This window comes from Eubalaena glacialis, chromosome X, assembly GCF_028564815.1.
Source record: "Eubalaena glacialis isolate mEubGla1 chromosome X, mEubGla1.1.hap2.+ XY, whole genome shotgun sequence".
Taxonomy (NCBI): Eukaryota; Metazoa; Chordata; class Mammalia; order Artiodactyla; family Balaenidae; genus Eubalaena; species Eubalaena glacialis.
This window is the reverse complement of record NC_083736.1, coordinates 99,053,917-99,071,764: the sequence shown is the minus strand read 5'-3', so window position 1 is coordinate 99,071,764 and position 17,848 is coordinate 99,053,917. Positions and strand designations below refer to the sequence as shown.

At 37.3% G+C, this 17,848-nt stretch overlaps 1 protein-coding gene across 2 annotated transcripts in view; it reads right to left on the bottom strand.

The window, feature by feature from the left end:
• Window positions 1-17,848, bottom strand: part of DNAAF6 (dynein axonemal assembly factor 6) — a 40,568-nt gene that overhangs the window by 13,429 nt on the left and 9,291 nt on the right. For both annotated transcript variants that reach the window (XM_061179042.1, XM_061179040.1), the window contains exons 3-5: window positions 16,941-17,013; window positions 9,692-9,797; window positions 6,658-6,754 (exon numbers count right to left, since the gene is read on the bottom strand). In XM_061179042.1, the coding sequence (XP_061035025.1) occupies window positions 6,658-6,754; window positions 9,692-9,797; window positions 16,941-17,013 (276 nt within the window). The remainder of the gene's footprint in view (window positions 1-6,657; window positions 6,755-9,691; window positions 9,798-16,940; window positions 17,014-17,848) is intronic.

Here is a 17,848-nt window from a genome sequence, read left to right as displayed (position 1 = left end):
TGAAAAAGAGGCTTAATGGCTTGTTTTTAGTCATATTATCATGTCCCCTTATCAATATAGATCCATTATAGTAGGAGCACCAAAATATTATGTATCCATGGCAGCTCAAAAAGAGTATCAAGCCATTTGCAGGTTTGTCCCCGCTCCTAGAACAAATGATGGGCCATTTGGCAGAATATCAACAAACCTAGCCCCATTCATTTTTGGATTTTAGAGATAGTGTGCTGTTAAACACCCATGGGTGAAAATGGAAATCCACTGACCTACTTCCCCACTGCACCCATCCCCATTTCTGCCACAAATAGTCCTATGGGGAAGCCAGGCTATCTCCTTACATATCTTTGATACCTAAAATTCCTTTTCCACTCTCCCCAACTGGCACCCAAGAGGTCAGGTACCTCAGTAATCCCTGTTTCTCAGGGATAGGCAGGTTCCCATTCTTCCCACCTTGTTTCTAGGACAGCTTTTTGGCTTCTCCATCATCATTGTTTGCATTTCTAAAGCCATGCCACAATTCCAACTTCATTTTATTGCGCCAATGTCTCTTAGTTTTCAATACCTAGCCTGGAACTTGAGTAAGAATTTACAATGTATCTGTTAGAACTTTGTCTCTGATTGTTGAGCCCATCCCAAGGGCCATTTATTCTGTTTCCAGTCAGTCCCATTTCTGCAAGTTTCCTAGTATCCCCCTCAACTCCTCCCCCTCTCCAAACATACATATGTTACTTAAAAACAGTTCTACTTCATTCCAAGCCTGATGAAAGCCAGCACTCTGTGGTATTATATTCTAACCCCTGCAGAGAGCAAACACCAACTCTGAAAATCAACATCTCTAGTCTCTGTCTTTGAATTCCACAGAGACTTGTATTTCTAACAGCCTGCTGGACACATCCAACAAGATTTTCTACAGGCACTTCAAACTCAATATTACCGGAACGTAATATTTTTCTTATAGAACTTTGTCTTCTTTTTCTTTTGCATTCCATACCTGATCCCTACAACACAAACAAAACCACCCTTTGTTTACTCTCATTCCAAAAGTAATAGATAGTAGTTGTAAAAAATATAGAAAATTCAGATGAGCAAATATGAATAAAAAACATCTCTAAGACTACCATCCAGATATAAACCACTTTACCCTAAGACTACCATCCAGATATAAACCACTTTACCCTAAGACTACCATCCAGATATAAACCACTTTACCTCCCCATATCTCGATTAATGCCATCACCATTCACCTAGTCACTCAAGCTAGAAATCTGACTCCTGTTTCTCCCTTACATATCACATTCAACCACTTTCTAAATCCTGTCGACAATACAGTGGATCCTTGAACAACACTGGGTTTGAACTGTGTGGGTCCACTTATATGTGTTTTTTTTCCCAATAAATACATACTACACATCTACAGTTGGTTGAATCCATGGATGCAGAACCACAGATGTGGAGGGCCAACCATAAAGTTAGAAGCAGATTTCTGACTGTGTGGAGGGTAGGCGCCCCTAACCCCTGCATTGTTCAAGGGTCAGCTGTACCTCCAAAATGTTTACTGAAACCATTCTTTCCTCTCTATCCCCACTGCCATAGTCCAGGCTCTTACTTCTCTTACCTGAACTAGTGCAACTGTCTATCAACTGGTTTTCCTATCACCAGTCTCCCAAACTCACACTCATCTCTTACCATAATCTCCACCAACAACTAGAGTTGTTCTGAAATACACATCTACTTGTTTAACTCACTTACTTTAAAACGTCTAGGAACTCTAATGCCCACAAAATAAGTCCCAATTTCATGGTATCTTAGTCTGCTTGGGCTGCCATAACAAAATACTATAGACTGGAAGTCTGAGAACGCCAGACATGCCAGCATGGTTGGCTTCTGGCGAGAGCGCTCTTTCTGGCTTGTAGATGGCTGCCTTTTCACCGTGCTCGCATGGCAGGGATAGAAAGCAAGCAGGGCAAGCGCTCTGGTATCTCTTTGTATAAGAGCACTAATATCATCATGTGAGGGCCCCACACATGTGACCTCATCTGAACCTAATTACCTCCCAAAGGCTCCATCTCTGAATACCATCACACTAGGAGTTAGGGCTTCAACATATGAATTGGGGGGGGTGGGGGCACGATTCAGTCCACAGCATATGGTATGATATTCAGAGACTTTTACAACTACCTCTAAGCTGGGTATTCTGTTTTATCTTTTATTACTCCACACCAGTGCATTCTGGGGCTCCAAGAACATCACATATAGTTCTCAAAACACATCATTCTGTTTACTCTGCTTAGACAGCTGTTCCACCCTGGCAAACTATTATGTTCTTCAAATGTCATCAGATCCCACCTGTTTTGTGAAGTCTGCTTGGATTTCCTCTTTTTTGTACCCATATCACTTCTATCAAATTCCAACTGCCTCGATTCACATCGTAGTTCTGCCAGAGTTTAAATGTGTGACCTTAAGCAAGTTATTTAACTTCCTTGTGCTTCAGTAACCTCATTTGTAAAATGGGGATAACAGCACTTATTTCACAGAGTTTTGGCATGGGGATTAATGAGTTACTATGCGCAAAGTTCTTAGAGAAATGCCTGGCACATAGTAAGCATTATATAAATTGTTTGCTGTTACTATATCATGTTAAGTGAAGACAATCAGGATAGAAACTTTTATTTATGGACTGTAAATGTAGGGAAATGGCTCCACTATGGCATTCTGGCAACTGTGCACTATTCACATAGGCCACGTAGGCAAGGCTCCACTTCAGTCTGCCCTAGGTCTTGGCAGAACATCCTGTAATTCTCTTAGAGCAGGAGAAGATAGGCAATTCTTGTGAGGAGCTGCCTCAAGGCTGTTTCTTATCTGTCTTTCTATCTTGTGGGAGGCTCCCTATCTTGCAGGAGGATGCCATGAGGTTCCAATAAGGCATAGGATTTTCCACCTCCCTTCCCCTGGGTATAGAGGCAGGCTGTAAAACAGCTTAGCTGCAGTCTAGAGTTGGCTCTTCAGCAAGAGTGCCTCACTACTCATGTCACCTGTCATCTGGCTCCTGTAGTTCAATGTTGTCCTGTGGGGCAAAGGGACATGGGGAGCTGATACCATGCTGATCTTGCTTATGCCGTCTGTATAAGTAATAAACTATATCCTTTTGGACTTGTTTCCTTATCGGATGGATCTATGAAAATCTGTGCTGCTGCTTATGGACTATTTGACCTCTTAACAGTAAGCACCTGGAGAGAAGGAGAACCTTATATCTATTTTGTTCAACACTGTATGTCAAGTGTCTGGCCTGTAGTAAATGCTCAATAAGTATTTGTTGAATTTTAAAAATTACAGAAAACAATGATAAATATGTATTCAAGGATATGTATCAAATCCATTATAGTAGAAGTCTTGTGGGGAGGGATGGAGAGTATAGAAGATAAAAGAGAAAATATAATTTAAGATAAAATAAAATAAAATAAAATAAGACAGAGGCATTCTACTCATGAAGTTTAAGGAAAAACATATGCATGTCACCTAGGAGGAAAAGCCCTCTAGACTCTCTTATATCAGTGTAAGAGACATTGTAAGCATGACCTTATTTTCCCAACTGTAATATAAGGAGGAAAGTCTAAATCAACACTTTCAAACTGTGTTCCAAAGAGCCTCAGTTTTTCTCCTAGGAGCTGTCTCATAGATGATAGTACCCTTTTAACCAAGGCAGTAGTACGTGTTTTATGTGTTAGGCTTTCTCACAGAATTTTGTTTGAAGAAAAGAGTTGGCAGCTAAAAACAAAACAAAACAAACCTCCAAACCACTGGCCTAGTTCTATCTCTAAAATTAATGTACAGCATGATGACAATAGTTAATAATACTGTATTGAATATTGGGAAATTGCTAAGAGTAGATTTCAGGTGCTATCACCACACACACCCACACACACAAATGGTATGTGAGGAGATAATATGTTAATCAGCTTGACTGTAGTCATCACTTCACTATGTATATGTATATCAAATCAACATACTGTACACTTTAAATATATACAGTTTTTATTTAGAAAATAAAATGCCCAAATATAGATTAAGGCACGGGAAGCTTGGTAACTACAAACTCAGGAGTAGAGCAGCAGGCATAATTTGGATAATGGAACTCTCTGAGTTGGGGTTAGAAGGAAAAGATGGAAGGTTTGCTGAAGACATACATATTCTTAACTCAGAATTTTGTTTAGGATCAACACTTTGATTTAGGACTCATAAATCTTGCTTTCTTATTTGGAGTCTGGGGAGGGTAAAGGAAAGGTGGTTCTTGTAAATTTTTAAACCCCAAATCAGTCCTTGTATTTAAACAGATTGTTTGTGTTCCTATTACCTTCCTCAGCTTAAGCAGAGGGCTTCTTCTTAAAGTCTCTGGGTCAGATTGTTACATAGAGACCAGGTCCAGGACCCAAATAACATATTTAGCCAATTCTAAGGTGCTATTTTCCTCACATTTTTATGTTTCTGTTATTGGGATGAATCACACAATCAGCGTGTATATTTAATGTGGTAGTATACCTATTTTTCCTATGTTACTAAACAAATGGCACATCTACAATTTGATGATGTCTTAGAGTTGAAAAAATGCCATATTATTAACAGGAATAATAAGCTTAAAAATTGTGCAAGAAATATTTGAGATGAGGTCATCAACCTCTGCAGTCAGAGTCTTCCCAGCGGGGTTAAGCAATGACAGTGGATGTCTTCATTAATATGCCTATAGGATAAAATTCAAGCTGCAAATCTGTTTTTTTTTTCTTTTTTGAGAGACAGCTTACCAGTACACCACTGTCCACAATTATTCTTTACTCTTGTTACACTCAATGCTTACCCAAATAGGTCATGCTATTTCATGCCTGGATACCTTTCCATGTGCTCTTACCTCTGTTTGGAATGCCCTTCTTGGAATGCTGTCCACTGGAGAAATCCTATCCACCTGGTGTCGATCCCTTTCTGCTTCATCTCACCACGTACCTGGTATATGCCTCTAAATATGTACTTGCCATAGTGAACTGCAATGATTTGTTAGGTGTCCATCTCATTACCTGTAAATTCCTTGAGGGTAATTGACTGTTTCTTATTTGTCTTTGTATCCCTAGTACTTAGGACAGTGCCTGGTATGTAGTAGTATTTAAAGATTGAATGTATGAAGAAAAAGAAAGAGAAAAAGAATGCTATACATGTGGTGAAGTGCCATAGCACCAACAAATGTTTCATCTGTTTCTGGCATTCAAAGGTGTCCATGTCTTATCCAAACCTTCTGAACTCCTGGCAAACTTAAAATTGTCAACACTGAATTTAATTGTTAATAATAAAATGGGTTCATTTATGTTAGTTAAGTCTCCCCAGTCAATTATAAGCTCATTAGAGGGAGGGATCAAGTCTTTTTCTGTACATACGTGTCGAGTTTTAGATAAATTGTGTACTCCTACTCTGAGGTGTGATTTAGTTTCCAAGATTATTCATTCAGCATACCTTTATTATTAATGCTGGGAGCAAGCTGCATGAGGGAAATGGAAAGGCTCAAAACAGTTTTATTTATTTAGGGCCTAGAATTTCTTTAGAGTTTAGAGTAATCCGCAACACCAAACATCAAAAACATAATCTTACAGTCATTTAAGAGAGAGAAATTTGAATATTACTGGTAAAACCCTGGGAGCTAATTACTTCAAGATCACTTGAAACCTTAACTCATTAAGTTTGAAAAATCTCCTCAGGTCCTTAAAGACGCTATTCCCATTATGTTATGTGATCCAATTGAATGTCTTAGATTTTGCTAATAAGAGAAAACCTGAAGTTTATGCAAAAGAGAGAATCCATTTATCTTTTGCTTAAGGAAAAATATTAAGCATCTCTCATGGGTACCTCAGTACTCTGTGTTGTAGAGTATTATAAGAGAGGGAGGGGAAAATACAGATGCACAGCCCCTGATCTCAAAAAATAAATTCCCAGCACCAAACACCAGAATTACTAGTGTATATTGCCAAAGTGAGCTGCATTCCACACTCTTGGTTAGGCCCAGTAAGGAAGTCTTATTGATATTGTTGGTATCGCTACTGTTATTATACAGAAACAGTGGCTTGGCAAAGGATGCTCTTCAACATGTTGTAATGTCATTCAGATAAGGGAGCCAAGTAACATTTTGGATGTCTTTTGAGAGTGTTAAGTCAGTAGTTCAGATCCAAAATTTAAGAAAAAACTCCCCTTTTACATCCCCCAATGTAAGCTGAGTCATTAAAAGAAATACAGATACAAGAGATAAGACAGATTCAGGGAAGGACATATTTCATTCTGATTGACTGTCACTCATCAGAAATTAATAACCAATCAGATGACATGTATGGGACAGAACTAGGATGAAAGAAAATTCAGTCCAGATTGGGCAGTTTTATTAGGACTAGAAGTAGTGTGTTACGTCATATGATTCTGTTTATTTGTAAATCTTATCCACATGTGTAAACTTAGTTTATTTTGTGCACGTTCACCAATTTTAAACTGTCTATCCTATTATTCCCTTAATACCTCAAACATAGCAACCACTATTTTTAAAGGATTTACAGCCTTGCCTATGGTATTATGTATACAACAGTCAATTTAACTATAATGGTCAAATGGAAAATGGGGAAGAGGGGAGAGGCTTACCACTAGATCCTTACAACACGCAGTTGAAGGGTCCTTTCTGGTCAATCCCAGGAACATATCTTCAGTTCCCACCTGCTGTTTGAACACAACTTCATATCTGAAAAAAAAGCCAGTGATATAGAGACTCAAATGAAAGAGCAATTTCCTGTCACAGAGCAGAAAACTAGAAACTTATGAGGACATGCTATTACAAAAAATAAAAGGAAAAAATAAAGTGCTTGCAGTTTTTCAGGCATGTAGCAGAATATAAGGGAACAAAAGTCTAGAAATTCAGTCAAAAATACCTAACACTGTCAGGATTTATGTTGTGTACACTGTTTTCTAAAGATAAAGCTTGACTATTTCAGAGCCATACAAATAAAATAGATTGAGGGAACTTCTAATAAGATTCTAATAAGAGTAAAAGCAGAAGAAAGAAGGAAGGTCCTTTCCTGGAAAACAATGGCTCAGAAGAATAGTGAGCCCATAATCCAGGGTTTGATGGATAGATGCAAACCTTCCTCTGTTAAATTTAAGCCTCAGAGTAGAGTTAGAAAATCCAGGTTTAGTACTCTTTCTGTCATTAACTGTGTGATCTTGGTCAAGTCACAAACTCATGTGCTCAGCTTCCGGATTTGTACAATTTATGGGAGGGGGTGGGTTTGAACTAAATGATCTCTATTGTGTTTTCTACCTCAAAAATTCTACAGTAGAAACACTGGTAGTGTAGTCAGCACAGGTACAACTATAGTGTTTAGAATCTAGTCCTACAGAATTCTTAGTTCAGTGAAAGGTTTTACTGGTATTTCACCTCACACATGACAATTCACAAATCTTTCCTTGCCCCCAAATTTGGGACCCTAGGGATAGAGTGGTTTATAGAAACCACCAGCCATAATGAACTATATCTTTTTATTTTTTAATTTTAATTTTATTTATTTATTTATCTTGGTCGCACTGCACAGCATGTGGGATCCTAGTTCCCTGACCAGGGATCGAACCCACACCCCCTGCACTGGAAGCGCAGAGTCTTAACCACTGGACTGCCAGGGAAGTCCCTACCCTATCTTTTTAGATGGAATGAAGTAAGTAAACATTTACAAATATTTGAAGGAAGATTTGGTATTTGATTAGATATAATGAATGAGAGGAAAGCATCAAAGATGATGCTGAGGTTACTCGCTTGGGTGACTGAGAGAACAGTGAAGCCACTAACTGTGATTGGGAATGTAGGTGGAGGGGAAATGGTGAGCTTGGTTTAGGGTGTGTGGAGTGTGAGGTGCCTTGGGACATCCAGGCAAATGTATATAGTAGGCAGTTGGAAAATTGTATCTGGAGACATTGAACTTCTGACCACTTGCAAATAGGAATGCCCAAGGATGAAAGAGGGACTTCTCTGAGTTGGAACAGGGCTAACAGTAAATAGCTATTTGAGATAGGACACTTTTTTCTTAATAGACTGTAACAGCTACCAGGTCTTCACAAAGGTGAAGCCAAGTCAAAACAAAACAAAGATATTGACCTATATGCCCAGGACTCCCACATGGATTTGCTCTAGCTACTGCTTTCCTCTCATTCATTGTATCTAATCAAATACCAAATCTTCCTTCAAATATCTCTCAAATAAAGACCCTCATATTTCTCTCCAAGGCCAGTGACTTAGCTCAGGCCCTTATTATTTTTTATGTGGTAGCTTGTGATTCTTCTTTTGTGATCTGCCTGTTCACCTTCTTTACCCATTTTCTTCTTTACCAATTGGGACAGTTTGAAATGTATTTGCATAAGATAGAAAATAAAGATTAAAAAATCTTATAAAGCAATTTTCTTCATATCCTGACTGGAGTTCTTGTTCATTTAAAGCTTTGAGGGATATTCTTTCTACAGAACATCAAATATCAGGATGAAAAGTAAAAATTTACTCAGATTTGGAGCTTGCCACATATGGATGTTTGACATTTATTAAACTATGTGACAAATGAATGACTTAAATCTTACCTTTCATAGGGATGTGTGGGCGCTGTATAAACATAACCTGGGATTCACTCCCTTCATACTTAGGATGCAGACAGAAATGTTTTTAAATCCCCTTTGATTTCTTTTTTTATAAGGCTTACTTTTTTTTATATCGTTTATTTGAAAGCTGGATACTTTCTTTCCAGTTAATTATCTGCAGTCTCCCACTGCTTCTATTTTCAGAACTGACATAGAAGATAGAAGCATCGGGTTTTTTTTTAAACACTGGACACAGTTTTACAGTCAGAATTTTAAAAGTTCTCACATTTGCCATAGAAGTTTTCAAGACATTATAAAGCACACTATAATTTAATAAATATTGCTTTTGTTTTTCGAGCTATTCTAAATATTCAAACAAGATTTTATTCTAAAATACATATTTAAAGCTTAGTGTATTTAATCATTAATTTCAATTATGTATGTAAACACACTTTAATCCTTAACAGTATGAGTGATTTCACTTATTAGTATGAAAGGCTTTTTATGATAATTCTAAAATTCATATTTATTATTCCTACTGAAAAGACTAGAAAGCAAGCCTTTAATCCTGCTTGCACAATATACTAAACATAATCCTAAAATAACTAGTAAATTAGTCCAGGTAACAGCTGATAATTGGTGGGAGAACATAGCCTTTTACTGAAATTGTGGAACACTGAGTAATTAAAAGCAAGTCTTTGACACAAAAACATGGCATAATAATTTAGTTTGTATGAATGCTTGTAATTTAATGGGTTGGTTTTATCCACTGTTACTTCCACATTATACAACTAAACGATATTAAATATAAATTGATAATGGAAATGACTACTTTTCACTTTTTGTTAGATAATAACTGAAAGAAAGGTATTATGTCTTAATATTCGTTTCTGCTCTAGAAGGAAAAAAATCATCAATTACACGTGCCTTCTGTGTGTCACCATAGTTTTATCTTTTATGTGGTAGAAGTTACATTATGAATCTTGTCAAAAATAGACCGGTATCAGATGACACATCTAACTTAAACCCCAAAAAACATGTTCCTTGGCTTCATTTGACTTACTCTGGTGTTTCTCTAATATCCCACACATCATGGTGCTCTGCCCCTTCTGGAACCTCCTCTGGATTCCAGATGTGCTCACTATTTTCATCACTTGTTTGAGGGATGACTGTGAAGAAAGGGAAGATAAAGCTGAAGCTTTTGCCTGTTAGCCCCTTGAAATTGCTCCTGTTCTTCTTCACACTAAGTTTGGGATCACTGAAGTGAAATATTTTCTATTTGTAATCGCTAGCTTGTTATTTGGTCAGAGAAAGCTAAATTCGGAACAGTTGACTTAAATTTTTTAATCAACACACAGCCAATACATTGAAGAGTTGTAATAATAATTGTAGAAAATTTGGAAAAGACATATAAGCAAAAAGAAGAAAATAAAATAATCTACAATCTAACCACCCAGAGATGATCAATGATAGCATTCTGGTGTACATCTTTCCAGTCTCTCTCTCCCTCTCTCTCTCTTCTCTCTGTATATGTGTGTATATCTATATCTATATCTACAGAAATATATATACATATATGTGTACATACACATATAAAACATATAATATATATTTAGTACATAAAATAACATACTGTGTATAAAATATATATTATATACAACATATATGCAAAGAAATATTACACATTTTTTCAGAAACAAATAGGATCATATGTAAAATATTTTTACATAAAAGAACAAATCAAACATGCAATCAATCTGATTTGGATAGAAATATTTTATCTTGCCTTGTGTTTTACTATATAAAAGCCCCTTGATACCTTTTCCATGCAAGCCTGACATAATTCTTTAAAACTACTATCAGTGAAAGAAACTGAAAACAGTAGAGACAATGATCATTTTTAATCCATTATTTTCCTCATATAAACATAAGCTCTAAAGAAAATCTCTCTCATTTGTCCTTTATGTCAACTGAGCACATGCCTGAGGTTTCTACATGTCATCTTTAAATGTTTGAAAGTAAATAGGGGGCTCACACCAATGAGTACTTGCCAGAGCAGTCGCTGCCAGTGTCTTCGTCCCCGCAGTGAGCCACAGCCACCCCCTGCCTCCTCAGGAGTCCCTCCAATAGTAGCAGTAAAGTTTAACCATTCAGAGGACCTTCAAGATGGTGGAGGAGTAAGACGTGGAGATCACCTTCCTCCCCACAAATATGGTAGAAATACATCTACATGTGGAACAACTCCTACAGAACACCTACTGAACGCTGGCAGAAGACCTCAGACTTCCCAAAGGCAAGAAACTCCCCATGTACCTGGCCGTGTGATTGAAAGGGTCTTGGTGCTCCAGCTGGGTGTCAGGCCTGAGCCTCTGAGGTGGGAGAGCCGAGTTCTGGACCACCAGAGACCTCCTGGCTCCACGTAATATCAAACAGCGAGAGCTCTCCCAGAGATCTCCAACTAAACGCTAAGACACAGCTCCACTCAACGACCAGCAAGCTCCAGTGCCGGACACCCCATGCCAAACGACTAGCAAGACAGGAACACAACCCCACCCATTAGCAGAGAGACTGCCTAAAATCATAATAAGTTCACAGACACCCCAAAACACACCACCAGACGTGGTCCTGCCCACCAGAAAGACAAGATCCAGCCTCATCCACCAGAACACAGGCCCCAGTCCCCTCCACCAGGAAGCCTAAACAACCCATTGAATCAACCTTAGACACTGGGGGCAGACACCAAAAACAATGGGAACTACGAACCTGCAGCCTGTGAAAAGGAGACCCCAAACACGGTAAGTTAAGCAAAATGAGAAGACAAGAAATATGCAGCAGAGGAAAGAGCAAAATAAAAACCCACCAGACCAAACAAATGAAGAGGAAATAGGCAGTCTACCTGAAAAAGAATTCAGAGTAATGATAGTAAAGATGATCCAAAATCTTGGAAATAGAATGGAGAAAATACAAGAAACGTTTAACAAGGACCTAGAAGAACTAAAGAGCAAACAATGATGAACAACACAGTAAATGAAATTAAAAATTCTCTAGAAGGAATCAATAGCAGAATAACTGAGGCAGAAAAACGGATAAGTGACCTGGAAGATCAAATAGTGGAAATAACTACCACAGAGCAGAATAAAAAGAAGGACACTACATAATGATCAAGGCATCAATCCAAGAAGAAGATATAACAATTGTGAATATTTATGCACCCAACATAGGAGCACCTCAATACATAAGGCAAATGCTAACAGCCATAAAAGGGGAAATCGACAGTAACACAATAATTGTAGGGAACTTTAACACCTCACTGTCACCAATGGACAGATCAACCAAAATGAAAATAAATAAGGAAACACAAACATTAAAAGACACATTAGACCAGATAGACTTAATTGATATTTATAGGACATTCCATCCAAAAACAACAGAATACACTTTTTTCTCAATTGCTCATGGAACATTCTCCAGGATAGACCATATCTTGGGTCACAAATCAAGCCTTGGTATATTTAAGAAAACTGAAATCGTATCAAGTATCTTTTCCGACCACAACGCTATGAGATTAGATATCCATTACAGGAAAAATCTGTAAAAAATACAAACACATGAAGGCTAAACAATACACTACTAAATAACTAAGAGATCACTGAAGAAACCAAAGAGGAAATAAAAAAATACCTAGAAACAAACGACAATGAAAACACGACGGCCCAAAACCTACGGGATGCAGCAAAAGCAGTTCTAAGAGGGAAGTTTATAGCAATACAATCCTAAATTAAGAAACAAGAAACATCTCAAATAAACAACCTAACCTTACACCTAAAGCAATCAGAGAAAGAAGAACAAAAAAAAAACCCAAAGTTAGCAGAAGGAAAGAAATCATAAAGATCAGATCAGAAATAAATGAAAAAGAAATGAAGGAAACAATAGCAAAGATCAATAAAACTAAAAGCTGGTTCTTTGAGAAGATAAACAAAATTGATAAACCACTATTCAGACTCATCAAGAAAAAAAGGGAGAAGACTCAAATCAACAGAATTAGAAATGAAAAAGGGGAAGTAACAACTGACCCTGCAGAAATACAAAGAATCATGAGTGATTAATACAAGCAGCTCTATGCCAACAAAATGGACAACCTGGAAGAAATGGACAAATTCTTGGAAAAGCACAACCTTCCGAGACTAAACCAGGAAGAAATAGAAAATATAAACAGACCAATCACAAGCACTAAAATGGAAACTGTGATTAAAAATCTTCCAACAAATAAAAGCCCAGGACCAGATTGCTTCATGGGTGAATTCTATCAAACATTTAGAGAGAGCTAACACCTATCCTTCTCAAACTCTTCCACAATATAGCAGAGGGAGGAACAGTCCCAAACTCATTCTAAGAGACCACCATCACCCTGATACCAAAACCAGACAAAGATGTCACAAAGAAAGAAAACTACAGGCCAATATCACTGATGAACATAGATGCAAAAATCCTCAACAAAATATTAGCAAACAGAATCCAACAGCACATTAAAAGGATCATAAACCATGATCAAGTGGGGTTTATCCCAGGAATGCAAGGATTCGTCAATATATGCAAATCAATCAATGTGATGCAGCATATTAACAAATTGAATGATAAAAACCATATGATCATCTCAATAGATGCAGAAAAAGCTTTTGACAAAATTCAACACCCATTCATGATAAAATCTCTCCAGAAAGTAGGCATAGAGGAACTTACCTCAACATAATAAAGGCCATATATGACAAACCCACAGCAAACATCGTTCTCAATGGTGAAAAACTGAAACCATTTCCACTAAGATCAGAAATAAGACAAGGTTGCCCACTCTCACCACTATTATTCAACAGAGTTTTGGAAGTTTTAGCCACAGCAATCAGAGAAGAAAAAGAAATAAAAGGAATCCAAATCGGAAAAGAAGAAGTAAAACTGTCACTGTTTGCAGATGACGTGATACTATATAGAGAGAATCCTAAAGATGCTACCAGAAAACTACTAGAGCTAATCAATGAATTTGGTAAAGTAGCAGGATACAAAATTAATGCACAGAAATCTCTTGCATTCCTATACACTAATGATGAAAAATCTGAAGGAGAAATTAAGGAAACACTCCCATTTACCATTGCAACCAGAAGAATAAAATACCTAGGAATAAACCTACCTAAGGACACAAAACTCCTGTATGCAGAAAACTATAGGACACTGATGAAAGAAATTAAAGATGATAGAAACAGATGGAGAGATATACCATGTCCTTGGATTGGAAGAATCAACATTGTGAAAATGACTATACTACCCAAAGCAATCTACAGATTCAGTGCAATCCCTATCAAACTACCAATGGCATTGTTCACAGTACTAGAACAAAAAATTTCACAATTTGTATGGAAACACAAAAGACCCTGAATAGCCAAAGCAATCTTGAGAAAGAAAAACGGAGCTGGAGGAATCAGGCTCCCTGACTTCAGACTATACTACAAAGCTAGAGTAATCAAGACAGTATGGTACTGGCACAAAAACAAAGCACAAAACCAGTATGGTACTGGCAGAAAGAAATATAGATCAATGGAACAGCACAGAAAGCCCAGAGATAAACCCATGCACATATGGTCAACTTATCTCTGATAAAGGAGGCAAGAATATACAATGGAGAAAAGACAGCCTTTCAATAAGTGGTGCTGGGAAAACTGGTCAGCCACATGTAAAAGAATGAAATTAGAACACTCCCTAACACCATACAGAAAAATAAGCTCAAAATGGATTAAAGACCTAAATGTAAGGCCAGACACTATAAAACTTAGAGGAAAACATAGGCAGAACACTCTATGACATAAATCACAGCAAGATCCTTTTTGACCCACCTCCTAGAGAAATGGAAATAAAAACAAAAATAAACAAATGGGACCTAATGAAACTTAAAAGCTTTTGCACAGCAAAGGAAACCATAAACAAGACCAAAAGACAACCCTCAGAATGGGAGAAAATATTTGCAAATGAAGCAACTGAGAAAGGACTAATCTCCAAAATTTACAAGCAGCTCATGCAGCTCAATATCAAAAAACAAACAACCCAATCCAAAAATGGGCAAAAGACCTAAATAGACATTTCTCCAAAGAAGATATACAGATTGCCAACGAACACATGAAAGGATGCTCATCATCACTAATCATTAGAGAAATGCAAATCTAAACTACAATGAGGTATCACCTCACACCAGTCAGAATGGCCATCATCAAAAAAATCTACAAACAATAAATGCTGGAGAGGGTGTGGAGAAAAGGGAACCCTCTTGCACTGTTGGTGGGAATGTAAATTGATACAGCCACTATGGAGAAGGGTATGGAAGTTCCTTAAAAAACTAAAAATAGAACTGCCATATTACCCAGCAATCCCACTACTGGGCATATACCCTGGGAAAACCATAATTCAAAAAGAATCATATACCACAATGTTCATTGCAGCTCTATTTACAATAGCCAGGACATGGAAGCAACCTAAATGTCCATCAACAGATGAATGGATAAAGAAGATGTGGCCCATATATACAATCGAATATTACTCAGCCATAAAAAGAAATGAAATTGAGTTATTTGTAGTGAGGTGGATGGACCTAGAGTCTGTCATACAGAGTGAAGTAAGTCAGAAAGAGAAAAACAAATACCGTATGCTAACACATATATATATGGAATCTAAAAAAAAAAAAAAGGTTCTGAAGAACCTAGTGGCAGGACAGGAATAAAGACACAGATGTAGAGAATGGACTTGAGGACACGGGGAGGGGCAAGGGTAAGCTGGGACGAAGTGAGAGAGTGGCATGGACATATATACACTCCCAAACATAAAATAGATAGCTAGTGGGAAGCAGCTGCACAGGGAGATCAGCTCGGTGCTTTGTGACCACCTAGAGGGGTGGGATAGGGAGGGTGGGAGGGAGGGAGATGCAAGAGGGAAGAGATATGGGAACATATGTATATGTATAACTGATTCACTTTGTCATAAAGCAGAAACTAACACACCATTGTAAAGCAATTATACTCCAATAAAGATGTTTAAAAAAAAAAGAAAGTAAATAGGCATGCTAAACCCAGCTTGCATTTGTTCCAACTGTTGCGGCAGCAAATGGAGACCCACATTAGGTGCAGAACATTATTTTGATTACTGTTAAGTGTTCCCAGAAATGCACCTGATTGTCAGGTTTTCAATTCTGCCAGTTCATTTGAAATGATCTGCTTCCATCTAGCATGGGCTTTGTAAAGCATAATTACAGATTTATATATAATGTTTTACATATGACTCATTGTTCTTAGAATTTAGAGATTATTAGACCTACATTATCAGAAATACAGGCAGCACAGAAATACATCCAAATTTGAACTAGTCTTCTGTGAAGTGAATATCTCTTGAATAAGGCAAATAGACTCTTGAGTATGTAGAATAACTGAAATTTAAAAATTGTCCACTCAGACCTCATTTTAGTCATTATTTTGAACATTTTTCCAGACAAAATCTTTTACAATTACCTAAATTGATGAGAGTACTTCATTTCCTCTCCCTGTCCACCCTCTGGTAACTGTGATCATGACCAACAGAATTTCAGATTTCTATATTTTTAAAGATGTGAAAAATGTTCAACTCTGTGAAAATGTATAGGCCAAAATGCTGGGAAAACACCCAAAAAATATTTATTCTAGTTTACTGGACCCGTGACTTTATAAGTTACCCCATGGGCTTTAATTTATAAGCTTTTCAACATAAGATAAAATTGTGTAGTTATTTGTTTCATTGTGTTCTCCAAAGGACTATTAGCTCAATGGGGGCAGGGACCCTTTCTATTTTGATCTCCATTGTAGTCTCAGAGATGATCATACTACCTGGTACATAATTAGCTCTCAACAAATATTTATTGAATGAATTAATGAATTCTGTGAAATTGCCAGAATATAGCAGCATAGAACGTGAAGAAGTTAAGTGTCGTGGTAACTAGACCCTAAATAATAAAAAAGTTATCTAACCACATGTGACTTTTTTGGTTTTCCATCTCAGGAAATATGCCAAAAAATGTGAATAACTCAAGGCAAATTAATTTCCATTACTAGAAAAACAACTTACCTGCAACACTAGAGTAAAAACAACATCTTTATATGTAAATAGTTGTTCATCGTTCCCACAATTATTTGAGTTCATCTTTGATAAGTGCTAGTGTTAGTTAGTATTACTCTCCCTATAATTTTGCTCCCAAAGAAAAGATTATACTGATTATATTGATCTATATGCTTTATTAAATAACTTACCTTTAAGCGCTTCTCTTTTTGGTGGTCCAATATTCCCAGGACCCATGGCTCCCATTGCAGATGAACTATTTGACTGGAGGAGAGGAAAAAAAGTCCAACATTCTGTAATTACTACTTGTATAACTTACATGACCAGTAATACTTTAAATTTGATAAGCTTTCCATCTACAGTTTCATTAAGCTTCCCAGTTTAATTATCCATTGTTGTTATATAACCAAGAGACAGATGTCAAGTATTATTTTGAATGTGTTTTCCTTGTCCTTTCAAAAAGTATTTGCTTTAATAGACCCCAAGGCAGAATTGATCTTTGATCAGACTAAATCCCCAGTTCCAGCCCAGTGAATCATGTATTCTTGGGGATAGGGGAATGAGCCACATTCATCTCCTTGAAGGTTAGAACCCAGTGTTAGAATAAGAGCATCGACCCCTTTGGGTTTTGGCAGTTGTCTGGTCATAGTTAGATGGGGGACAGAAGTATGGGAAAGTGTTCTAGAAATAAAAACAAACCACTAAATAGAGTCTAAGTATTTAGACATCAAACAACTCATTCAAAAGTCTTGATAATAGCTTTTACTTCTTTCCACTGTGGATATGAAATACTTCTTCGTCCCATCACCTCATGACACTGAACTAGTGGATTTAAACAGCAACCCCAAATTAATAGTGTCAAATACATGCTGAACCACTTCAGTCTTCATGCAAGTTCAGGTTTATTTTGCCATCTTCTGTACGAGCAGACATACCCTCTGTATGGGACAGGGACAGCAGACATACTGCCCCTGTCTCACCAGTAGAAGAACAGTTTTCTTTTTTCAGCTGAGTATAGTGGCAACCACCTCATTGGTCCCTGTCAGGAGTTCTTCGATACTTCAAGAAAATCCCAATTTTTTTTTTTTTTTACTAATTG